At 30.7% G+C, this 27,996-nt stretch overlaps 1 protein-coding gene across 9 annotated transcripts; it reads left to right on the forward strand.

Annotated features, from left to right (window-relative positions):
- The first annotated feature begins 368 nt into the window (after positions 1 to 368).
- On the forward strand, positions 369 to 27,558 carry LOC124500141 (serine/threonine-protein kinase tousled-like 2). 9 transcript variants are annotated; one of them, XM_075735523.1, is made up of 11 exons: positions 369 to 620; positions 740 to 843; positions 2,463 to 3,424; positions 3,514 to 3,709; positions 22,791 to 24,008; positions 24,081 to 24,702; positions 24,773 to 25,204; positions 25,276 to 25,650; positions 25,711 to 25,913; positions 25,973 to 26,128; positions 26,195 to 27,558. In XM_075735523.1, the coding sequence occupies exons 5-11, from the start codon at positions 22,881 to 22,883 to the stop codon at positions 26,360 to 26,362; spliced, it is 3,084 nt and encodes a 1,027-aa protein (XP_075591638.1). In that variant the 5' UTR covers positions 369 to 620; positions 740 to 843; positions 2,463 to 3,424; positions 3,514 to 3,709; positions 22,791 to 22,880; the 3' UTR covers positions 26,363 to 27,558. The 9 variants fall into 9 exon arrangements, with proteins under 9 accessions (XP_075591638.1, XP_046920136.1, XP_075591641.1 ...); XM_047064180.2 differs by lacking the exons at positions 369 to 620; positions 740 to 843 and having other exon boundaries at positions 1,879 to 3,424; XM_075735526.1 differs by lacking the exons at positions 369 to 620; positions 740 to 843; positions 2,463 to 3,424; positions 3,514 to 3,709 and adding an exon at positions 14,329 to 14,488.
- The last annotated feature ends 438 nt before the right edge of the window (positions 27,559 to 27,996 follow it).

Raw genomic sequence — 27,996 nt, forward strand, 5'->3', positions numbered from 1 at the left:
ATTCATTTGTCTTTTTTTTTCTCGTATAAATGTCGATCATCATCACCACCACCACTACTAATAACAACAACAACAACAATATTGTGAAATCAGAAGACGAGAAAAAAAATTGCAATGGCCAGTTCTGCATATATTTAGCCGTTCGGTAAGCTTGACGGAAAAAAATAGAAATAATAATGACAGCAACAAAGCAGCCTATGAATCCGGATAGCCGTTCATTCATTCGTTCATATACTGGAAAAATAAAAAAAAAAATTCATTTCATCGGCCAATCTTGTGTGTTTGTATGTGTGACACTAATTTACCTATGGTCGTCGTATTATACATTATTATTGGTGCCATGAGGCACATTTATACATAAGGCCATTATTGAGTGCAACATAATAATGTGTGTGTGTTGTGTGTGTGTAATGCTTGCTGCTGCTGCTGTTTGTTGTGTTTAATTTTGTTTAAAAAAAAAACATTTTTCCCTTTGAAAATCCAAATTTTTTTTTTGTCTGACTTGAGTTTCAATCTGAATCAATTTTGTGTGTGTGTGTTTTTGTTCAATGTTTATAAAATGTCCATCATTCATCATCATCGTCTACCGTTTGTGTGTGTTTGCTGATTCTTATGTTTTGGTTTGTTGAATTCAAAATTATTCCAAGATTGAATCTAATCGAATTATATATTTCAAAATCTTTTGAATAAAATTTATTTAAACAGAAAAAAAATAATTAATTAATTTTTTTGTTCACAGAATATACAGAATCCACACAGAATAAATTCAATAAGAATCGCAAATATCGATCCAAAAAAAATTCGAAAAAAATGGAAACCAGAAAATAAACAATCCAGAAAAAAGTAGAACAGTTTTCTTAATTTCACATATTTTCTTTCTTCATTTTTTTAGTTGCTATTTTTTCCCATCTCTTTATCATATTCTTTTGGATAGAGGGGGGGAATATATGAGTTTTTTCCGTTTTCTATTCATCGTCGTCGTCGTCGTTGTCGTTGTCGATTTGATCAATAAACAAATGCGCATGCTTAAAAATTGTCCATCATCATCATCATCATCATCAAGAACAACTGCAGTCAAAGTAGTCGTCATCTCGTTATAATGTCGTCGTTGTAGTTCCACCAGGAGACATCTGCTCTTCAACAGAAACAAAAAAAAAGCATCCATCGACCGATCCAATGAAAAAAAAACAAACCCAAAAAAAAGGAGAGTGAAATGAAATCATCAAAAAAAAAAACAAAACAAGAATCGAATTATTATTATCAATTTCTCCAAGAACACGTGATTCTAAACTAACTGAAAAATAACCTTTTTGTTAGAAAAAAAAGCTGAAAAATGACAATGAATAAATCAATCAATAAATAATGTTTATTTCAACTAATAATCAGTGATCAATCATCATCATCATCATCATCATTATTGTGTGTACTGTGCTACATATATAAATTTTATATATACAACAAGCCAAATCGAATGATTCACGAAAAAAAACCCGATAAACGAATGATTCAATTAGACAAAAAAAAAATTTTTTTCTGGCGAAAAATTGAAAAAAAAATCATTGAATTATCGTTGTCATCGTGTGTATCCAGTATGTATGCATGTTTGTCTCTCTTCGTGTGTGTGTGTGTGTCTCTGTGTGTGTTTATAAATGGTATATGTTAGTTAACAACTTGATCCAATGGTAATTTTTTTTTATAATAAAAAGTTACAGTGAAAAATTGTATGAACGTTCCGTTCGTTCATAATCATCATCATCATCGTACTTTGTATGTGGATTTGTGTTTGGATTGAGCAAAAAAAAAAAAAGCAAAACACCAAAACCAAACCAAGCCGAAAAATAAAATAAAATAAAATATACTAAACTACATCCTTGCACACACACACACAAGCCACGACCGAGACCTCGACACAAAGTTGAATCAAAAAATCAAATCGAGTGTATTTGAGTGTGTGTGTGTTGTGTATGGTAAGTTCGATGAGTAGAGAGAATGGTATGTATTTGAGCCAATAACGAAAAAGCCAGAAAAAAAAGTAAAAATATTCGAGTTGTGAATCGTCCGAACATTATACCCAAATAACAATAATAATAATAATAATAACGACGAAGACGACAACGGTCGACACAATCCTGTATATTTTGTATGTACATTTTGGCCATCATTTCAAATGATGACGACGATCCACTGATGATGATGATGATGATGAGGATCGCCTTTTCGATTATAATTTAGTGTGCGTAGAAGAAGAAGAAGAAGAAAAAGAAGACGACGACGACGATTGGCAACTATACACATAAAAAAATGTTTTATTTTTTCTGTCTTTCAATTCCGTTTTATTCTTTTTATACTTTTTTCTATGCTTAGGCTTGCTAAAATATTAGATCTCTTTTGTCTTGTCTGTGTGTGTTTTTTTTTCTTTGGCCTGTCAATATCATCATACTAACTCTATTGTTCAATTCCAGATTTTCTTTATCACAGAATTTATTTTTTTTTTGCCATGCAATTGAATATCAAACAACAACAACGATAATGAATCCAACGAATCTGTGATTATGTTTTGATTCTGTCTGTTTTGACTTGCGATTCCATCGATTTAGTCGCAATCATCAAATTCTTTTTTTTGAATCAAAAAACAACAAAAAAATATATTGCAATTAAATTAGAAGATAGAGGAAATCAATGTGAATCAATCCAATCCAATCATCATTATTATTGTGTATGGCCCGTTTTTTTTTGTTTGTGTTTTGAAAAATTGAATGAAAAAAAAAGGTTTTTGAGAGATATTTTTTTTTCACTGCCTTCATACACATACTCACACATTGCATCGCCTCCAATTTTTTTTTGTTTATTAGTTTTTGTTGTAGCAAATGTTCACTGTGTATATATCCTCTGTTCATTCATTCATTCATATTCGCCATTTTGATTATATACAGCATCATCATCATCATCAGCAACATCATCAGAAGAGATATTTTCAAAGCATAACATAATTTGGCTATTGGTGGTGGTTTTAAGTATCTTTTGTCGAACTTTTTTTTCATCATCATCATCATCATCATTTTCTTCTTTGGTTGTCGTCGATGTCGACGTCTTCATGTGTATTTGTATGTGAGTCTGTGTGTGTGTGTGTATATATCATTTTGTTGTTGTTGTTGTCGTTTGTTGATTCGATTCATATTCGAATTGAATTTTTTTTCTTATTTTCCTCCTTTATACGCCCGTGTTGTTGTCGTCGTTTAATATTCAAACAACTATCGACATATTGAAGTTTTGTTTTTGTGTTGAGCCTTTTTTTTCATCGACCATCTACAGCTCTTCAAAAAAAATTTCTGTATAAACGCAACGTGTGAGCATCTTCTGTGATTTGTTTGTTTGTTTGTTTCGTTGTTTTTTGAAAAAAAAAATGTTTTGATTATCATTTTTGGTATGTTTTGTGTATGTGTGTGTGTTTATGTTTGTTTGTGTTAAATGTATGTAATTTTAATTCTCATCTTTAAAAATATCCTTTTTTAGCCATTTCCGGCGTTCATTCGATTATCATTGTGGAAATACGAAATCTAAATTGTAAAAATATAACCAGAATCTTTCTTTCTCATACATAATTGATACCAGAATTTGTATGATCATCATCAACAACAACGTTTATTTCTACTATTTTAACCTCATCAGCTTGTCTCTTTCTCTTTTTTCGCTTACTGTGTTGTTAAAGGTAGGTTGGAATTTCCGGAATTTGACATTCTGTTTAATTTTTTTGTTTATTATGATGGATAAATTCATTTTTTTTGTTTAGTGTTCCATCTATGATGTTTATAGTGAAACAATTTTTTTTGCCCATTTTTTTTCTTTGTTTGTTGAATCTATCTATCTTTCTCTTCACTTATCACCCACGGTTTGTCCACGGTAGTTCACAGAACTTTTGCTCCTTATTTTATATATGAACACATTATAAATGGAACATTTTGAAATTGCGTTGTATTTTATAATAAAAACAGTGTAAAACCAAAAGAATCATCACACAAACACACAATCCTTGGGTGTACAACAAAGTGAATAAAAATGCATTTATGAATTGAATTGAAAGATCTTGTGTGTTTGTGTGTGTATAAACCGTGGCGATAGCTCATTGCATTGCTCAAACACAAACATACAAAAAAAAAGTTCGGCGAGTAAGTGAATGAATGTGAGTGTGTGAGAGAGAGAGAGAAATGTTGAGAAAAAAAAGCTACAGTGAATGTTTGTATAGACTCAACAAAATAGAAAATTTGACGGTTACATTTATGATAATAATCTGAAAAAACCCGTAAAATTTTTGCTCGTTTTATATATATCATGATGATTTCAAGAGTTTGACTTTCATTTTAAATGGATGGATACCATTCACAGGTATATTCTTTTTTGTGTTGTTGTTGTTTTTCTACTACTCGGGCATCAAATGGATCTGTATAAAAACTTCGGATGGCGTCATATATTTTCTCATATACAAGGGATACACAAAGATATAGAGTGGGGAAAAAAAGATGATATCCTGTGCATGTGTGTGCTTAGTAATAATATATCCCCACACATTGTGAAATACACAGTTATTGATGTCTTGCAACCTATGTGTGAGTGATATACCATTTTTTTTCAAGTGAATATATTTGGTGCATGTGTAGCTTTATTAATTATTATATTATTCATTTTATTTGTATTAATTACTTTCTGTTACCCATATAGCAACTCCTATTTATGAAACAGATTAAAATTCTTTTTTTTTTGGATCACTGTGCCAGATATCAATTGATTTTGTTTTTGTTTTTTCTTTTCTCTTTCTCATACACACCTCCAAGTTTACAATGATAAAAAAAATCTCTGACTTTAGATTTTTTTTATTTTCTAACTGAGTTTAATGAGATGAGATACTTTATGAACGAAAATTCTCTATCATTTTTTGATGTGACGAAGCTCTTATTGGTCGATTCGGTAATTTTTATTTCTTTTTTTTTTTTTTTTGATTTTGGCGAATCGACAAACCATGACGACGGCGATGGTGATGGTGATGGCACCAGTTATTGTGTTATAATAGCTAGGCAGATTCTTGTTATACCAAGAATAAGAGAAAGAGGGAAAGAAAATAACGAATCAAATTTACCAAAAAAAAAAAAAAAAAAAAATTTCTTGATATCCTGGGCATAATTTGCGCATATGCCACATCACACATACAAGCATTTAATGTATTTTTTTTCTTGTTCAATTCAGAGCCCTTTTTCTTTATTATTTCGCTTGCCGGGGGTGTTATTTTTTTCGTTGATTTTGGTTCGATTCAATATACGACATATATGGCCTAAGTTGTGTCTTTGTTTGTTTGTATGTATGCATGTATGTTGTGAAACAAAGAAAAAAACGGATTCTGTATTATACTTTGGTTACTCATATCTATGTGTAATAAGTATCGGTGTGTGTGTGTGTGTGTGTGTAGGTGGCTATATCTAGTTTTGTTCGATTGTAGTGTATACACACAGAAAAAATTGACACCAATTTTTTTTGCGAATGATGGGGGATAAAATAAAATAAAATTCGTACAGCAAAAAAAAAAAAAAAACAAAGCAATACTGAAGGACTTGATGTCGGTGAAAAAAGGGAGTCTACTCTCTTTGAATACATAAAAAAAAACTGGACTAAATGATTATTACTCACTCATCAATGAATAGCTGAATTTGTTTGATTTTGGTGGTTTCCATTAGAATCAGTCGTATGTTTTTATTGATTATATTAACATCACACACAGAATTGTGATTGTGTTGGATGGTTTAGCATGTCCTTCAAATTGAAATTACAATGTTAACTAAAATCATCATCGTTAAGGCCAAGTTTTCCAATTTTTATTTTCCCAACAACAACAACAACAACTCAGCAATCCGAACCGATATTTGAAACAAGCTCTATTTGATTTGATTTCCCTTTTTTTCCTTTGTTTATTTGTGTTGTTGTTGTTGTTGTTCACCCCTCAGTTGTTTTCTCATCATATATAAATTGTTAGCTTCTGTACTGTGTGGTAATGGTATGGTTTGTACCTGAACACACACACACACACACACAACAGCAGCAGCTGCTTCTGATGTTTGGCCCTAATTGTTTACCTTTTCTGGTGATGATGATGATGACCTTTTTCACCATTTTTTTTACATTACTATTTTCCGTATGGTTCCAACATTATCATTATTATTCATTGAATTAAATATAAGGCTGAAAGAATAAGAGGGCGATCATTCATTCAGTCACAAACAAATGTTTGAATGGAAATAGATTCAATGAATGATATTTGTAGAATAGTTTGAAGAATGATTGTTTCAATCTAAAGAAAAAAAATAGTTTTTCGTGTTGTGTCTATACATTGAAAATCTATGATTAGTAAAGAGATTATATCATTTTGTTACATGGTGACAAAATAATATTGAATGATGAAGATGATGGTGGTGGTGGTGGTGATGATGGCGAAAAGTAGGAGGAGAAAAAAAAAGAAAAAAAAGAGTTGGTTGATATATTTATGTGAAAGGAAACAAGCTCATTGTACAGTTAATACAAACAAATAGTATTAACTTTATATTAATTGAATACTCTCTATAGCGAATCGGGCAAATGCACAATACACAAACACACACAGGACATTTTATATCCTGATTATCATCATCATCATCATCATCAGAGAAAAAGATTGATAGAAAAAAAGAGAATTGAGAGGCCAAATTTACACATTGATAGTCAGTGTTTATGTGTGTGTGTGTGTGTCTGTTATATATGCAGGAATTTTAGAATTCAAACGGGTTCAAAAATAAACAAGATCAAAAGGCAGGTGGCGCTCATTTTGAGTATAATAATCCTTGTAATATTTTTTTTTATTTGACCTTTGTTTAATAAAGTTCCGGTTCCGGTTATGATTGTTTTTCAAATTTTTTTTTTGTCATTTTCTGATTACGTACTAAATATGTGTGTGTGTATGCAATATTTTGAAATTTAATGTCATTTTTTTTGTGTGTGTGTGTGTGTGTGTGTGTCAATAATAAATTTGTTGTTGTTATCAAAGCAAATCATAATAATTCACTTGTAATTATATGATTTTTTTTCTTCATCTTTTACGTTTCAATTATTTCTCATGTTATATGTCAAGTTATTTCATTTGATTTTCTCTTGTATTTGATGTCTGTGTGTATGTATAATGAAAAAGAAATGCACATTTTCTGTTGAAGAACTTGTTATTTGTTTGTTGTTCTCAGCAGATTTTTTTTTCATTCCATGTTCATTCTCCATACACACACACAAAGACTTTGTAGATGATTTGATGATGATGATCGACCATGGTTAAGGCGTGATACTGTTGATGTTGTTGATGTTGATGATGATGATGATAATCATGAAGTCGATGAATGTTCATTATGATATTAGTGTGCATATATATCGGCCGATGTATGGCTTTTTTTTCGATGGTAAAATTGACTTGTGTTTCTATAGAATTTCTTCATCTTTTTTTTTGTTACAAACGTAATTCGTACTATTATTACGAGCACATGCGTAAGAAATTTTTTTTTTTTTTTTTTGGTTCATCCCCCATAAATTTACGCGCGAATTTTGAATTATTTTGAAATTCTTTATGTAGCGTTTGAGTTTGTATGTGTGTGCATAAACTGCCACACCACTACAATTCGTTAAGTGTATTTGTATTCAACAAATTAAATATGACGAATTCACTATCAATTGCATTTATTTTAAACAGGAAAAAAATCAACAACATTGTCGCCATCATGTGTCCGATTTTAATTTAAATTTTTCTAAAAAAAATTGGTTAACAATCAATGCCATTAAATTATTGAATGAATAACAGTGAAAACTAACCCAAATTTTTAAAGCTGATCAATCAAAATCAATGTTGCATTCACAAAAACTTACACACGTTCAGTGACCGTAAGGGCGGCGGTGGTTATTACATACCTCTCGGAGGTTTTTCTTTTTGAATGAATGAATGAATGAATTGAATGAACAAAAAGATCAAGATACGTTGACTTTTGTATTAGCCAACAATAATAATAACAACAACAGTGACAATGACAATTACAAAAAAAAAGCGTTAGACAAACTAAAAAGAGGACATAAGATCATATGAATAAGTATCCCTTAATCACGTGAATCCATTGTTATATGGTAACGTTTCATTGATTCAAATCTAAGCATTTGTATCTATTACCGTCGGTTAGCTCATGCTAATATTAGCACATCCTATCCGTTAGAACTTGACCTATTCCATTTTTAACCATCGAAATATCACTTTGATTATTTGTACGATTTTTTGAGTGGAAAATTTTTTCATTCAATTTAATCAAGTTTTAGACAAAATTCTTTGTTATTCATTTTTACAATATTGCCGATTTGTTCATCAAAACTCTTATGATGTGTTCATCAAACTAGTCAACGTAAGGGATTATTTTTAGGAATTGAATTGACAATGAACAACAATAAAATGATCCAGAAAATTCATCAGAATCAACAGAATATTTTTCGTTTGTGTGCGTGTGCGTGTGCGAGTGTTTTATATATATCTACTACTAAATGCCGCGTCATCGTTGTACTTATTGTTATTGTCGATTTGGCCATTTGTTTTTTTTTCTATTTTCGGTATTTTCCAGAAAATTTTCATTCTATTGTCGAAAATAATCAAGAACAATCATCATTATGAATTGGAGTGAAAAAAAATAGTCGAATTACGGAATTTCTTTTATTATTGATGCTTAACTGGAAAAAAATACCGTTAAATAGAATCAAAAAAAAAATTTAACGGAAAAGGAAATAATTTGAATCGATTTTTCGATTGTAGTTATTCATATAATTCAAGCCAAACACGAATCTTATTATTACTGAAAAAAACTTTACCTACAATTCATTCGCCATTGTTATATGATGAAACCATATTATCAAGGTCTGAAAATTTTAATTATGTACGCCTATGTACAAATACAAACAATGTATAAAATGTCAACTGTCAAACGGTTTTTTTTGGGGCCATTAGTGAAATATACTTGTGATTTGTGCTTGCGCGTATTATCGTCCTGTGTGTGTGTTTGTGTGCAAATATGTCGAATACGTAAGAATCGAAAATAGAAAAGTTAAAAAAAATGCATTTTTAGGCACTGTGTGTGTGGAAAAACAATCGGTTTGTTATGTGTAGTTGTATTATTCATGAATAATAATTTTGTTTGTTCCGGTTTATTATATTCCTGTTTGTTCATGTGTGTATGTATGCTTTATTATACCATTAACTGGAAATAAAATAAATAAAAATTCTTTAATATCGTAGAGTTATATTTTTTTCTGGTTTAATCTAATAATAACCAGTACAGATGCTTGGATTAATCCACACACACATAATGATTATGTGTGAAAGCGATAGGATGAGGTAGATGATCGAATCAACATTTAAGCCATTGTTTATGTGAATTTTGTTTTGTTTTTTTTTTTTCATTCTCTAAGATTTGAAATTAATACGACAACAATTATATAATTGAAGAGACCATTAGTGGAAAGGACATTGACTGGCAGTTGGAAATATTTTGTTTATTCAACATTCGTTATTATTTAATTACGGATATTCAAGTGTTTGTTTGTTTGTTTGTTTGTGTGTGTGTGTGTGTGTGTAATTCATAATTTGTCATTTTACATTTCAATTGAAAATATTCACCTTTTTTTTCATTAATATTCTATGATGATGATGATGATGATAATCACATTATGAAAATTTTTCAATCGATATCTACATGGATTTTAAATCATATATATATATCATATCATCATTATCACTTTAAATGATTAATAGAGGATTTAAAGATCAAAGGTTATAATATATTAGAAATAGGATTATCCTCATCCTCTCATAGAAATATATTCCTCTTTACTCATTTTTTTTTTCATTCACTTCCTCCCTCCCTCTCTCCTCTTCATCACCATCGAACAAGTGCATGTAATTGACCACACAATTATTATATTTAGATGGATGGATGTGCAACATGATATTGGCGTCATGCGCTCTCATCATATACATACATACATTATTATTGTGTAATGTAAACCAAAAAAAAAAAAAAGCCACTTAACATCATCATATATATTGATGAACAGACGACATTTGACGCCATGGCATGCACACACACAAAAAAAAACAACAAACAAACAGCTGATTGTTCAATACCAATGTTAATAGAATCCGATACTGGCGCCACCAATTGTCATCAAATCAAAACATTTTTTTGAATATTTTCAAAAATTTTAAAAATGATAAAAAATAATATAATTCTATTTCCGGAATTAAGAATTTTATTTTCATTTTTTTTTAAAATCTTGTCTCTATTTTTTTATCGATTGATTCGATAATAACATAAAGCATAGCCTTTTTATTTAAGAAATGCTTAAAATAATAACAGCAGCATCAGAAAAAATAAGAAAACAAAACAATGAGATAAACAATAACCGGAAAAAACAATTTGTGTCAAATACCATTGTGTGTATGCACCGAAATGAGCCAAATAAAGGAAAAAAAACAACAACGAACAAACGAATAGTAAGCCAAACAACAACAACAACAACAACAAAATAAAAATCCAATATCATCAGCACATCACATTGAAAAAAAAGTGTTGGTCTCTTTGTTCTTTTCGTATTTCTTTTCATATATTTCGTCTTTGCATTGTCAATTGCATAGGAAAGAAAAAACAAAATTTGCCGCTATATAACGGGATCATGATGATGATGATGATGATTTTTTTTCTTCTCTTCAATGCATTCAAAAGACCGTCTGTTCGTCAATGTTTGTTGTTTGTGTTGTACGTTGTTACCAAGTTATCTTTGGTTATCACCGCTACTACCAATATATATTAACAAATAAAATCAAAAAAAAAAAAAAAATGAAAAAAAAATGAAATCAACCAAAAAAAGTGAATTGAAAAGAATTGAAGTGAAGAAAAACGTATTCATAAAAGATAAAAGAATCTCATTTTTTTCATCACTTACAATATGTTCTGTATTGTTTGTTCGAACCATCATCATCATCATCAGAAAAAAAACTGCTCAGCGTTTAGTTTTCAAACAAAACAAAACAAAACAAAAACTAAATATTCCAGACTTTCAAATTTTGATTCTGGAAGTCTTTTTTTTTTGTAAAAATTAGCCACTGTTTTGCATGTGATGTAATAAATGAAATTTTTGTATTTGATTTCAAATGTTTCACTCATATGATGATGGAAATGAATTGAAATGAAACTGAAAAAAATTTCCATAACTGATTTTTTCACTAATATTCTGTGTGTGTGTGTGTGTGTATGTATGTGTGATGGTTCAATATGGACTTTTACTATTTCACTAAATTCTATGTCGTTTTATTTATTACTACTACATGTTTGTTGTATGGTTCCATATACTTTTTTTTGTTGCTTCTAAAATCTTGAATTCAAAATATTCTCAGAATTCTGCGTATGAGAAAGAATTTTTTTTTTTTTTTTGTTGTAAGATTAATATTGCGTTATTATAATTGCATTTCATTCATTCATTCATACATACATACATACATAGATATGGCTATGGAATGCTATCATTTTGGATGTTATTCTGTTGGTGTATATAACATAACATCCAAAATGCCATTCATACCACCACAAATATACACACACACACAAAACAGACATGTGAAAAATTTGGTAACCATCATCCATAACAACCATATAAAACGTTTCACACACACACATACACACACCTCCAATATCTGGGGTGGGCACCGTACTGGAACTGTTTGATTCTGATGCCTTTGCAAGGGCTGTATGTTTTTTTCATTTATCCATAATAAACGTATGTATCAATGCAAACGGAATGTTACTGGAAAAATGTTGGGTGGCCATTCTTTTGTTTGCGTATGTTTTTTTTCCAGTCATCAAATAACATCAAAAAAAAAATTCGACTACTACTGCTATCCTACTAGAAGTTCAGAATAATGAGACAAATTCTTTTTCTTTCTATTCATGTGTTTGTTTGGAATCTAGATGAATCTGGCTTGCTTGCTTGAAGCGTTAAATGTTCCATAAGTTTCTCACCGATGTGTTTTATACGAATGGAACATGACCGCCCTATTCATCACCAACGGTATTATTAATTATTATTTTTATATACCCTAATTATTTGATTTCATCGTCATCATCATCACTATTGAATGCAATCTAATGTAAAAAAGGCAGAATTCTTTTTTTTCTCTTTCTCTCTATCTCTCTTACACCTTTCGACGCCATTTTTCTGGCTCGATCTTCTTGTTTTGTGAATGAATTTCAAATCCATTAACCATCACTGTATATACCAGTGTTGTTTTCATTTATTAAACTAAATCATCAAACAACAACAAACCGATGGTGGTCACCCGACTTTAAACATGGAATAGTACGCTTCACCATTAACCAATCTTTCTCTCTCGGTGTGTGTGTGTGTAAATGTGAGTTTCTTTTTCATTTACTATTGTTGCAAAGAATTTATTCCTCCTTTATTCGATTCTATCCATTTATTCATCGATTGATGAAACATAGTAGGGTGAGTTTATTTTTTTTACACAGGCGCGTAATTTTTTTTTTAAATTTATTTATTGAAAACCAGAAAATTGAATACACACCTATTCGAATCATATCCGGTTATTTAGTATTATTTGGTTATTATGAAGGTCCCGTAAGTTTTGTATAAAAATAACTCTTTTTTCACCCTTCTTAATCGACAACGGCTGCTACGGTAGATTAATTAACCTTATACACACACACAAAAGAGTTTGACCTGTCAGGTTATTAGCCAAAAAGTTATCCATTCAGTTTAACCACATTGCTACTACCAATTTCTGTATGGTATTAACTTATAAATAACAGAGATGATTACCACGCCCAATCACTGAAATATAATCAAATTGTGCAATATAAACGTAATGAAATTATACTTTATTACACATTTTGATGCCACTTTATATGAGATCTATGTTGTTATCTATGAGATAACTTATTCAAATATGACGTACAATATAAAAAAATGGCTATATTCACATCAATGTGTTGTGTAATGTATGTGTTTGTTCAAATAGTATTCACTTTCTGGCTTTCTTTCCCCCTCATCATCATCATCATCATCATCATTCTTTACTATTCTCATCCTCCTCACATATACAAACACATTGCTACTGTTGTTTGTCTCTTTAAATGTAGCCATTTAATAATTCTTTTTCATTCGTTCGATATATCCCAGGAAAAAATAGTTGCACACATATACACACATAAAGAAAGCAATAGAGTCGCGATACATACATGAAAAAAAAACCAGCCCCAGCGATATCTCAATCTCTCTCTCTTTGTATTCACTCTCTTCTCAAATGTTTTCGAACTGACTTTTTTTGCAAAAAAAAAAATTTTTTTTTTTTTTGTTGCTGGTTGGTCGATTTGGTTTGGGAAGCAACAACAACATTGCAACAAAGAAATATTGTAACCAACCGCCAAATGCATGGTTTGGTGTTTGTATCTCTGTATCTCTGTATCTCTTGTATGTGTGTGTGACAGAAAAATGTGCCATGTCTCTTTTTCCGTATTACACATGCATTATATTGGTTTGCTCCTCTTCCTTTCTTTTCACCCCCTCAAAAAAAAAAATCTTTCGCTTGCTCCATCTATTTTTCTCTCTCTCTCTCTCTCTCTCTCTCTCTCTCTCTCTCTCTCTATCCCTCATTCGCCATCTTCAATTCTCATTCAATTAGGTTCCATTTGCTCGAGTTACTCCGTCTATTCTCGTTTATTTTTTTTTCATCATGTATATACTCAAAAAAAAAAAAAATACAATATATACACCATTGATGAAACAAACACTCTGTATTGCCGTACTATTGCTGTGTGCTTGGTATTATAACTATTAAAATGAACAAAAAAAAACAACAACAACAACAACAACAAACAAGAGTCCAAAATAATAATAACAACAAAAACAACAGCATCATCATCATTCACCAAAACCAAAAATGATTGGACCAAGATATTGAGTGAAGATGGTAAAAAAAAAAAAATATATAAGGTGGTTCACAATCACACACACACACACACACATATAACAGATGAATAAAAAAAACAGAAAAGAGAAAAGGACAACAACCACCAATGAAAATCTACGGAAACATCTTGTTTTTCTTGTTGTGGTGCTTTATTGTATACACATCCGGAGCTATTCATATAATCAGTAATCATTTTTTTTTGAGTAAAAAAAATGTATAATGAAATCAACATAAAATATTTTGCTCATTATTTTTATAAGGTTTTTTTGTTGTTGTTGTTGTTGTTATTGTTGTTATTGCTGAATGGGGATATACTTATTTCAATGGTTATAATAATTGGATTGGATACTAAACACCATCTTCTCATTGCCAATATGATTGGCATGTGATGAGTGTGTGTTTGCATGCATGTATATGGTAAGCTCAATCTATCCTGCGACGAATTTTGTTGTTGTTGTTGTTGTTGTTGTTTCAAATAGAAATGTAAAATGTAAAAAAAAAATTGTGAATGCCAATGATGATGATCATCACCATCTCTCATCATCATTGGCAAACATCATTGGGTACTACCGTCATTATTTGCTATGTTTTAAGACTGTATAATAATAACGAAAAAAAACACACACAAAGAGAGAGAGAGAGATAGAGAAAACCAAAGTAAATCAAGATTGAGGAAAATGATGAAGAAAAAAAAATATTCATCTCTGCCGTATATATATTGTTAGTCTGTTTGGTTTGATGATAATAGGTGGAATGATGTTAACAAATTTAAAACCAATAGATTGATTAAATTCAAAATTCCATTTGATTTGCCAACAAGAATTTTGTGAAAATAAAAATTTCATTTTCTTTTTCTCTATAAATATCTGTGAGTATTTTATGTAAATTTTGGTGTCCAAAACAATAATGCCATTGAACACCACCACCACCACCACCACCAAGGCCTATTGCAGACACACCTCTCTTAAAAAAAACTACAAATCAACGACAAATTTTCATCCTCCTCTTTTTTATCATCATCATCATCATCATCCTTAATGATCAGTATAATTTTGTGTTGCTTTCACATCACAATGTATGTTTTCCATGGTTTGATTTTTGTTGTTGGTTAAGCCAAGTCGTCGGTATGTTGATGTTGATGATGATGATGATGATGAGTATCCGAAATGTCGAGACATACGATGATGGTTGATTTTTTTTTTTTTTTTTTTTGATCAGTTTAATGTTGTTGTTGTAATTGTGTGTGTGTTTGTGATTAACCTTAAAGAACACATTTTTTTTAAATATTCGATTCGTTATTTGAAAATGTGATATATGAAAAAAAAAATAAAATTTTATATTTTGGTGAACATTTGATTTAAATCGTCTTATTGAATTCAATTGAAAAAAAAATTATTCAATTCAAAGTTCATTTCAAATGGTCAATTCGGTTAGTTTGTTGTACTGGTATTCAATTTTTTTTTATTATTATTATTATTATTAAACATCTACATCATTTCCATCTGCTGAAAACAAAACAAAACAAAACAACGGTATTGGTCATCATAATAGGCCCCATAAGGTAGCTAAATAAGACACAAGTCTCTTTTTAATTTATTCAATAAAAATATTATTATTTTGATGAATGATCAGGGCTGCAACAACAAATGTGTCTATATATTATAGCCCAATCATCATCAATATCTTTTGTTGTTGTTTTTTTTTTTTTTGATTCGATGTCGCCATCGTCGTTTCATCATCATCATCATCAAGAAACTAAACCGAAATATATAAAAAAAAAATCCAAAGCTCAAGCTGCTCTATTTGCTGTGTATGTTTAATGTGAGTCTATTTGTTGAAATGGCGAGCTCGCCTTTTTTTATTATTATTATTATTTCTACCAAATATAACACGAATGAACCTCTGTATTTTGTTTTGCGTATAGAGTATTTTGGTTTGATGGATTCTCTTCCCAAAATAATAATAATAATAATAATACAAGTCACTGAAAGGAAGAAAAAAAAATTTTCTTTCGTTTTCATTTTTTTTTCTATATTTTCGTTTGATTTTGTCTGTGTGTGTGTGTATTATGGTTTGTCGGTGGTGGTGGTGGTGCTGCTGCTGCTGCTGTTGTCTATCTTTTTGTTACCATTTTACAATTTAGAGAGCCAATATTCTAATACGTTTGATTCAAAAAAAAAACAACAGAAAAAAAACTAAGAATTTTTTTTCCTGAAAAGAATCAGTCATATCATTTGCCATGAACTATTTTGATTCATCATCATTATCATCATAATCATCATCAATATGAAAATGAGAATAACATTTGATGAACCTTGGAGAGAGAGAAAGAAAAAAAAATATTCAAATTCAAATGATCCATGAATTTTCTTTGTCCAGAATTGAATGTTTTTTTTTCTTTAGGACCGACCAAATGATGAAGACAAGAAGCATGAAGATAGCATCAGCAATTTTTCAGTTGTTTCTTGAAGAAAAAAAAATTATAAAAAAGAAATGAAAGAAAAAAACTATCGAACCACTAGCACACCCTGATACTACCACCGCTATTACGACACAACATTACGAACTACTCGATTCTTTTCTTTTCATATTGTTGTTATTGGTTGGTATTTTTTTTTCTCTTGTTGTTGTTGTTGTTGTTGTTGTTGTTATTGTCAAATGTGGTGTATATTTACAAAAAAAAAAAATATATTTTGGTGAGTGAGTAAAGTAAATGTGTGTGTGTGTATGTTTAAGGGAGGCAGCAAAGTGAATAAGTGAGTATTGTATATTGTGAGTGAAATGAGTGAGTGAGTTTTGTTTCCTAAACGAATATAATTTAATGATATTATTATTATCACACATTCATTGATAATGTGTTTCTGTTATTTGTGTTGTTGTTGTTTTTGTTGTTAACGAATCATCATCATCATCATTCATCTTTGATGGCCAATATTTTTGATATTTAATCATCATGATGATTTATAATTGATTCTGTTAATTTTTTTGAAAATTAATCCAACTAAATATTGATTCAAAATCTTTAAATCAGCTACAATAATTTCATTGGCCACACACACACACCTGGTTCTCAATATTCGTTTTTGTGTGTGATATTTTTCTTATTTAAGTGTCTAATTTCAAGTTTTGATTGGAAAATATTTTGTTATTTTTTTTTTAATAATCCAAACGCCCAATTATCAACAAAATAAAAATCGAATCAACAACAATATAATCATACAAATACACATTGTGTATATTATTACAAATCAATTTAATTTCTTTCTGATCAATTATCATCATCATCATCATCGTCGTCGTCATCGCCAATAGTCAATATCATGGTATGTTCATCAAATTGTAAGAAATTATTTGGAAAAAAAATCATAAAAACACACACGACAACGATAAATGGTAAAAGAAAATTTTGTATATGTGTGTGTGTGTAACCAACCGACATTTATGATGATGACGATGCTCATTGATCATAATAAGCATCCATCTTGTTTTTTTTCAACAAATTCATATATTCAATTTAATGTATAGTGATATAGTCGATTTTAAGCTTCTTGAATGTTGGTTTTTTTCTACACTTTTGTGTGTGTGTGTGTGTGATTTATCCATCAATTGTCGTTCTTGGTTACTGTTTTCTTTTTTTGGCGTCATTTCCAATTCATGCATCTCACAATATATTTATTTATTATATTATCACATTGGCTATGTTGTAGTATTTTTTTTTCTCTCTTTATCATCATTGCAATCATTGGCGTCATCAATGAAATTAAGCAAATTTTCCTTGTTGTTTTTTTTTATTCATAATAATAATCTTCATTGATATCATCATTATTCTTGATGAAAATGTGTATATGTTTTCCATACAGTCATGATGTTCATTCAATCTTCATCATGTGTTGACCTTTGTCCTAACACAGCTTTGAGCTCCCCCCTCTTTATTAAATTTTTCTGATTATTACATTTATATAATTTTAAAAAATAAACTAAAGTATAATTATCATCATCATTCCATAATAATGACCATCATTGTCATTATTATTGAATGAAAATGGTGAAAATGTCAAGTCTGTAGACAATTTACAGCTTGTGGTGTTCGTAGTATGTATATTCATTCATCATTAGATGAATTAATTCCATCTTTGAATTCTATTTTTTCTCTTTTGCTCTAAGATCGTTCATTTTTTACACACACAATAATGAACAATTGTTTGCCATAAAATAAAACACATACATATAGACATATATAACATATATACAAACCAAAATCGGATGGATGAATGAATAGATAGATAGTGAACATTACATTTTGATTACAACAAGATGTGTGTTGTCTATCTATCTTTTTTACTTCTGTCTGTCCATTTTTTTTGTATGAATATATATGCTTATGTTTGTGTATGAGTGTGTGTGCATGAGTGAATGTAATCAAGCGAAACCAGAAATCGTTAAATCCGGTCTTTGGGCAACATTTTCAATACACCCATGACCATCATCATCATCATCATTTTTGTTTCTAATGGTGACAATAGAGAGTTTTCAATAAAGAATTTTTTTTTCTCATTTACACTATACGAATGTCGACTAAAAAACTTTAATGAAATCGTTCCATTATATTACATTATAGTAGTATGGGGAAGGGGGCGTTTTCCGTTCTAGGTGTCAAATGATGATATTGATTATGATGATGTCAAAAAAAACCAATATACAACCAGTATATGGATCTAATATTATCATCAATCGAATCAGAAGATGATGAGAGGAGATACCTTTTTTTCAACTTTTTTATTATTTACTACTAGATATGCCTCATCATCACGAGCATCATCATCCTTTATTGATGACCTGACGCCAATCGTAGGCGTCTTCTTTAGTGTTGTTGTTGTTGTTGTTCTTGTTTCTGTTATTATTACGATGATGATAATGATGTTGTTGTTGTTGTTATTATATGGACTTTTTTTTGATTCCAATTTCAAATCAACATGATGATAGAACAACTGAGTAAAATATAAAGAAAAAGAAATTATTCAGAAATTTGGCCAGTTATGCTGGTTTTTTTTCCATCGTTTATACTCGTCAAAATTTTCTCCACACGAGTGGTGATGATGTGTTCTGGTCGCAAAGAGTTACATATTTTTGTTAGTGCTGGTTCATCATCATAGAATGTTGAATTGAAAAGATTTGAGCACGACAACAACAATCATGATCTTTTTTCTCAATGTGAACGTAATCGTAACATCTTTGGTTTGGTTAAATTTGCCAATGATGATGATGATGATGATGACCCTCTTATGCATTTATCCACAACAGTGTCTTTTATATATAATTGAGCCGATCGGTTTATAGCTTATCAGACCTCTCTCTTTTCTACCTCACTTTATCCATATCAAACACTGTTTTTTAAACTAAATCAGTTTGTCTCAAATCAATTTTTGTTTTTTTTCTGTTTATAATATTGCTGGGTGCTTGGCTGTATTATTATTATTATTATTATCATCATCCAGAAGTTAAAATATAACAAACTCAAAAAACAGACGACCTGTTCTTTTTCCGTTGAATGAAAGAATAAGGGTTAACATTTGATAGGATTAATATATTGTTGAATTGAAATGAAAAATGCCACGTAAACAAGATTTTTTTTAAAAAACTCAAATATAAAGATAACCGGCCACAATGATGGTGAATAGTGTCCGGTCAAGTTTCATACATTTTTTTTTCATTCATTCATAAAGTTATGGATAATTTTTTTTGTTCATCTAGCAATTGATGAGCAATGGGAAATTTTGATGCGTATAAATCTATGTAGATGGCAGATTTGTTGGATATATCCCATTCTATAAGGGGAAAAGATAAATGATTGTCATCATCATCAATATATTTTACATTTATACATTGTTATAATTATCATCATTGTCAATGGATTTGTTGTATTATATTTTTTATTTATTATTATGATGAAAATATATGTGAATTTTCGATATAATATCATTATTACACAGATACATATAGATCATTTACAATGATAAAATACAAATATAATCATTGTAATAATAATAATAATGAAAACAAATACGACAAACACTCATATATATCACGTTCATCATCAACCATGGAAACAACCAATCAAATCAACAAAAAAAAAAAATCTTTGAAAGTTGCCTTTTTTCCAACAAAAATAAAATGAAAACTTTCTTTGGACCTAGAAACATTTCTATAAAACTATAGAGCTATACACACAGACCAAGACCACCAAGCCTGTCTTCGGTCCCTTCAGTAGAGTAGTCGTCGTCGTAGTCGATTCTTGAATCGTAATGCAACATTTGTTTTTCGTTCATTTTCTAAATAGTTTACTTTCGGTTTTTTTTTAAATGCCTGTTTTGGTCCATAATTTTATTTCTTGTTTTCTTTTTCTTTTGTTTTTGTTTCAGGCCGATCATTTTTTTTTCCAGGTCTCTATGGATGATCGGTGTGTGTGTGTGTGTGTGTTATACACGTTCAACGTATGTAGAGACTTTATCACTAATTCCGTCAATTATCATAACCCTCTTTGGTGGTATATTTTACCAATCAGTCTTTGTTACAAGTTTAACGTATGCGACAAGAAATTTCCAATGGCTACCGATAGAAGGTGTTGTTAAATTTTTCAATTTTCATTCTTTTTTCGAGTGTTTGATGTTTGTATACATCCAATTTTTGTACACACACACAAAAAAAAAATAACTACGGTTTTTTTTTTGTAATATGTGAAATTCTTTGTTTCACATAGAAAATCATTCTATTCCGAATGGAATTTATCAGTGTATATAATGGATGAACTTTACTTATAGATTACTAATATCACATTTTATGCATATATAAAATATTCTGGCCAATTCAAGTCTGGAAAACTTTCCAACTTTGTTATGTTTGTTCGGATTTCGAGAAACAACTCGATCGTTTTTCTTCATGATCATCATCATCATCTTCTTCCACACTTTTTCTAATTCACATTTTTCGGTTCGTCACCAGAAACTAAAATGGCTATGGATATATGCCTTTTTTTCTGCTTTTTAATGCTGCTGCTGCTGCTGCTGTTTTAACATTTTCAACAATCCACATCTATCCAGTAATAATAATAATAATAATAATAATAATAACGACATCATCATCATTCAAAATTCACTTACTCTCTCTCACTTCCTCCCTCCCTCTCTTTTTTCTTTTTTTTTTTTTTTTTTTTTGACAGCGACAAAATACACGGCCTGACTCTTTTCTTCCTCTATGTCCTTTTACAATTTACTTAAACACCCTCCCTCCCTCCTTCCTCAATCAAATCCGTATTCTGTCGCTCACTTTTTTTTCAATGATATGTGAATTACATACGTTTATTTTACACACATACACACACATATATTCTCCTCAATCCCAAAGTATTTTGGTATATATTGAAGTGATGGTGTGAGTAATTTTTTTTTCGATATTTCGTCTGCTCCTCATTTGCTCTTTCTCTCCCTCGTTTTATTTGTTGTTGTTGTTGTTGTTGTCGATGCTGATTTTTTTTGATGATGATGATGATGATGATGATGATGTTGTTGTTGTTGTTATATCTTCTTCTGTCGCTTTAATATCTGTATATGTGTGTTTGGTTCGATGGTGTCTCCAACAACAAACTCAATTCGCTCAAAGGCCGTGTATATTCACATTTTTTTTTCTTTTCTCGTATTGGCATATACACACACACACACACATTAAAACCAATGGATAGCGCTTTGGCTATTGCTTGTGATTTTATATTTTTCTCCCTTATTACTTTGTGATGAATGAATTGTAATGTATGTATGGTTATAGCTTTAATCTATGTAATGTTGTCGCACTGTCTATGTGTTGTTTTTGTTGTTGTTGTTGTTGTTGAGCCAAACAAAACAAAAAAAAACTCGACGCCATTTTGTTATTTTCTTATGTGTTGGTGTTTTCCGATGTGTGGTCTTATTATTATTATTATTATTTTTTGTTGTTGTTGTTTTTGATTCAATCATTTTGCCACCATCACATCGGTTGTGTTAATCATCCTAACCAATTTTTTTTTGTTCAGTTTCCATTTTTTTTTCTGTAATCTGTTCATCTTGTTTTGACTAAATAAATTCATTTATTTAGAATTTGGGTTCCCATCTAGTGTGTGTATAATAATGTACATTGTTGCATTCGGTATGTAATTGCAAAAAAAATTGTATGTTTTGAAATTGATTCAATTTGATCTGGTAATTTGTTGATTGTTTTTTTTCTGTTGTTCGGGTTTAAGTAAATTATTGTGTGTTGTTGATTTTTCTCATTTTAAATGACTTGTATACGTGTATTGTTTATATTTTTTTTTTTTTTATTTTCTTCCTTTGATTATCTGATTTCATTTCCAGCTTTATCCATTTCCTTTTTTTTTCGCATTATCATTTTTCGATTGATTGGTATACCTTTGTTGTTTGTTAGTGAGTTCTCTTTTTATGTATGTGTGTATGTGTGTGTTGAAAGGAATGTTGTCCTCATCGTTGATGTTTTAAATTTATCTCAAAAAATGATAATGATGATGATGACGACGACGACAACTCCATCCAACGATTATTATAATAATGGTCATGATTATTGTTGTCAAAGACTAAGACTATCATCTTTTTCTCAGTTTATTTATATTTATTTTTATCGGAAAATTAATATAAATTTTTTTTCAATTTTTATCATTTATTTTCAAAAATTATAGTGGACCTGTGAGCTTGGCGACTCGATTCTTAGAGCCGTCAGCTAACACAAGTTCGCAATTGCAGCAAAAAAGCAACATAATTTCGTGGATATGTTGTCTTCGGTGATGTTTGCAGCCATGGAACATAACCTCCAGCAGCCGGTACCGGCGCCAACAACCAGTACAACGGCGCCTGGATCTAATCATCATCCATCAATTGATCCAAGAAAACAAGAGCTGCTCGAGGCTCGTTTTATGGGCACAAGTCAACGTCTATCAACTGTTGGTAGTTATCATAGTACACAATCACAGCAATCGATACCGCCTCATTATATTCCGGCAGCAGTTACCGTTGCCGCTGCCAATACCCATCCATCGAGCATTTATTCATTATCAAATCAACATCATCCACCATTAGCGCCTCCCGGGCCACATGCTCATCTGGTATCACCACATACGAAGGTTCCATCACCATCATCATTGATGCAGCCACAGCACCAGATCCATTCGGCCACATCTTCATCAACAAACTCCAATCCATCATCATCCAGTCCTAGCATTCCTATCGCTCCAAATAGCTCGCCATTGTCTTCAACATTGAATCCACAGCAATCACAATCTCAACAGCCTCAACCTCTTCCACCACCGCAACAAGGTGGTCAACCACAACTGACATCACAACAACAAGCACAGCAACAAACTGCTGCTGCTCAAGGCTTAAATCCATCGACAGTACCTCCACCATCGTTTTCGTTGGTCAATACGACGGTGGCCAACAACAACGCCAATAACATTAATAAAAATAATAATACCAACAATAGTAATAATAATAATAATCCTTCTAACTCATTGGCAAATAATAATAATTCAGGAGGGTCAACACAATCGTCATGTCATTATTCTGCTCATTCCTCTTCACATAATCAAGACTCTAATCTTTCAACTGCATCTGGTGGTAGTCATTGTTCCGATAAACAAGATAAACCAACATCGATGCATTGTGATAATATCCATTCTCATAACCTAACCGTGACGCCTGAGAAACGTTCATTAAGCCAATTAGACCATAATGTGTCGACCGGAACGCCTCCCTCAGGCTCTAACGGAGCCAATAATGTCACATATGCTAATCAAAGGAAAAGAAGGAAAAAGGATTCTAATGAAACAACGGTACCTGAACGTAGCAATTCAACCAGTTCCAAACGTGAAACAAATAAAAAAGTGACCGAGTATTTCAAAGTATGTCCCCCAAAACGATATTTTCATTTTTGTTTGTATATACTAATTTCAATATTCTTTTCTCCATTTCAGAATCATTCAAGCCCTAGTCGATATAATGCAGCTGGCGCTAAATCGCCAACGTCCAGTTCTCATCCATTCTATTCAATGTATCCACAACAGCAAGTTGTTTCATCAACATCTACTACGGCTACTAGTGCTTCGACAAATCTACTTGCGACAACGTCCGCCGCCTCCACTGCCAATGATCACAGTTTAATTCATCATCAGCATTCGATATCGAGCTCCTTTATGACTCCACAAAATCGTGTGTCCGGTTCTACGGCGAATCATTTGCAGCATCTAAATTCCATCAACAATCCAAATATGAGCTATAATACGAAAAATATGGTATCATCGTCTACTCAAACCGATCTTACAATGTCCAAATTGATCAATCAAGATGAACATTATGCTGCCGAGCTTGAGCAACGTGATAATAAAATTGAAGAGCTGACACGTTCTATAGAAGAATTGAGGAGACAAGTCAAAGTATATCGCGAAGAAAATGAATCCCAAAAATCTCGACTTAACAAATGTATTGATGTTACCAAGCAATTATTGGTAGAGAAAAGCCTGATGGAGAAGAAAGCAGCAAGGCAGAAATGCATGCAAAATCGATTGAGACTTGGTCAGTTTGTAACCCAAAGACAAGGTATGTGATGATGATGTATTATTTTATTGAAAATGATGATAAAACTTTTCTAACATTTGTACTTTTTTAGGAGCTGTATTTGCCGAAAATTGGGTCGATGGTACCGCATTTACAGAATTAATCAAAAAACAAGAACAGATTGCAACAGCTAGAGAAGAAATTGAGCGACAACGTAAAATGTTGATGAAAAAACGGCCATTAACTACTGGCAAATCAAAGTCTTCTTCGAATGGTGATAATTCAAATGGTGAATTCGCTAAACCCGAATCACCAAAAGAAATGAATTGGTACGAATATTATGAACAAGATGAAATTCTCAAGCTACGATCTCAAGCATTGAAAAAAGAAGATACCGATCTACAATTGGAATTGGAAAAGCTTGAACGTGAGAGAAATTTACATATCCGTGAATTGAAACGCATCCATAATGAAGATCAATCAAGGTTCAATAATCATACTACATTAAATGATCGATTTCTATTACTCATGTTATTGGGTAAAGGTCTGTATTTTTTTTGTCATCCATTTTAGAAAATTACCATTCTCAATCCTTTTAATCGACATATATTATAGGTGGATTTTCCGAAGTACATAAAGCATTCGATCTAAAAGAACAACGTTATGTTGCCTGTAAGATACATCAATTGAATAAAGAATGGAAAGATGATAAGAAAGCCAACTATATCAAACATGCATTACGAGAATATAACATACACAAACAATTGGATCATCCACGGGTGGTTCGATTGTATGATGTATTTGAAATTGATGCCAATTCATTCTGTACAGTCCTCGAATACTGTGATGGTCATGATCTTGATTTTTATTTAAAACAACATAAAAGCATTCCTGAACGTGAAGCTCGTTCAATCATTATGCAAGTGGTACATGCACTCAGATATCTGAACGAGATCAAGCCACCAATCATTCATTATGATCTTAAACCTGGTAATGTCATTCACATATTCATTGGAAAAAATGATTATTTTAATAATTTATATTCACCAGGAAACATACTATTAAGTTCTGGAACACTTTCCGGTGAAATTAAAATTACCGATTTTGGTCTTTCAAAAATAATGGACGAGGAAAATTATTCACCGGAAAATGGAATGGATTTGACAAGTCAAGGTGCCGGTACTTATTGGTATTTACCACCAGAATGCTTTGTTGTTGGCAAAAATCCTCCGAAAATTTCATCCAAAGTTGATGTAAGTTTTTTTTTAATTTCTTCAAATCAATATTATTTCAACTATAATCTATCTTTCAGGTTTGGAGTGTTGGTGTTATATTCTATCAATGTTTATATGGAAAGAAACCGTTTGGTCATAATCAATCACAAGCGACTATCTTGGAAGAGAATACTATCCTAAAAGCTACAGAAGTCGAATTTGCCTCTAAACCTCCAGTCAGCAATGAAGCAAAGGTTGGTATTCTTTTTATTTTTAATATTTTATCTTTAATATTCCTTTTTATTATTTATTCATTTCAGCAATTCATTCGCCGTTGTTTACAGTATCGTAAAGAAAATCGTTTAGATGTGATAGGATTGTCCAACGATGAATACCTCAGGCCTAAAACTAAACATGGTTTTGGGATAACAGAACGAAGCGATAGCAAACATAATAACAATAGTAACAGCAGTAACAATAGTTTGTGATAATCCAGACATTACCACCTTTACACCTACAACGTTCTTAAATTTATTTGGATCCATAATCAAAATTGTGTGGCAAATTTTCACAAGAATGGACAAAAGAATTAAATGGTGATTACTGAACCCCCCACAGCAAAATTGGTCATTATTTCAGCTTAATTATATTCATCTTTAGTTTCAATTCTTGACATCGGAATTTTTGCAAATCTGTTTTGTATGGTGGATGGATACATTAAACATTCGAATCGGAACCAAAAAAAAAACAAACAAACAAACATGAAAACTAAATCTGTGATGTTAAACTCTTATTCACTTTCTCTCTTGCTTGATGTCGATTTATGATGTGAATTGTCCAATCCAAGGAAGATTTAACAGGAAAATCTATGGAACAACAAATCAATGTTTTTTGAGACATTTGAATTAATCTCTGATATATTCTGGAAAAAAAATTCATTCATTCAGTTTATTGTCATAGTTGTTTTTTTGATGAAAGGTTGTTGTACAAAATAGAGAAAGTGAGAAAGACAAGAAAAAAATTGATTACACTTATTACATCATCATTATCATCATTATCATCATCATCATCATCAATGCACATAATTCTTTTCTTTCCTTCTTTTTTTTATATATATCCATAAGCAAAATGATGAAACCTTTGTTTATTTGTATTTATAAAATTATTAATATTATTGAATGGGATTAATTCATTTTCTTCTCTTCTCTAACACACACATACACACAAACATGGATAATGAAAAAAAATCTGTCAATTAAATTTGTAATTTTGTGTAATTTTGAATTCATTATAACAGTTAAAAAAAATTGACACAAACACAAACACACACACACACATTGACAGAGATAATTTGGATTCTCTTTTTTTTGTCTACCTTTTTATTTTCAATGTATGATCATTTTGTTTGTAAAAGAAATTTCTTTTGTTTATTTCGAAAAAAAATTTAATGAACATTTAAAAATATATGATCCAATCGAATCCAATCAATGCATATAAAATATCACATTACACATATACGTGGTAACATTTAACATGCATACAAATAAAATGGCCAATCAAAACCAAATGGCAAAGAGAAAATGTTGCAAAATCTTCGATTCGAATTTCAATGATTCTGTACAAAAATATACATAGATTCGAAACTTTTTCCATCATTAAAATTCGATTCAAATGATAAAAAAAAGATTATTATCCACATATATCAATTTTACAACTGAAAATGGAGGTTACACAGAATAACAGAACAATGATGATGATTTGAAATAAATGAAATAATCCGTAATAATCGATCAATCAATCAGTGATTTTGTTTCATCAATTGATACAATTATATTCATAGGATTTTCTCCTTTTTAAATTTTTTTTTTGTTCAAAATGAAAACGCAAAAACTTTATCATTTAAATTTGAATTCAAAATTGTTAACCATTTTTTTCTGTTAATTCATCCTTTCTTTCGTCATTATTCATCATTCAAAAAAAAGTCTTTCGTATTCATATTAATAATACTTTTCTCTTTTCTCAATTTGTATCACAAATGACCTTTTTTTCTCGACCCAATTCGCGGATATGATGTTGTGATCTAAATAAGTCTCTTTCTCTCTCTCTCTCTCATCATTCTTTT

The sequence above is a fragment of the Dermatophagoides farinae genome, chromosome 2 (genome assembly GCF_024713945.1).
Source record: "Dermatophagoides farinae isolate YC_2012a chromosome 2, ASM2471394v1, whole genome shotgun sequence".
Lineage (NCBI taxonomy): Eukaryota > Metazoa > Arthropoda > Arachnida > Sarcoptiformes > Pyroglyphidae > Dermatophagoides > Dermatophagoides farinae.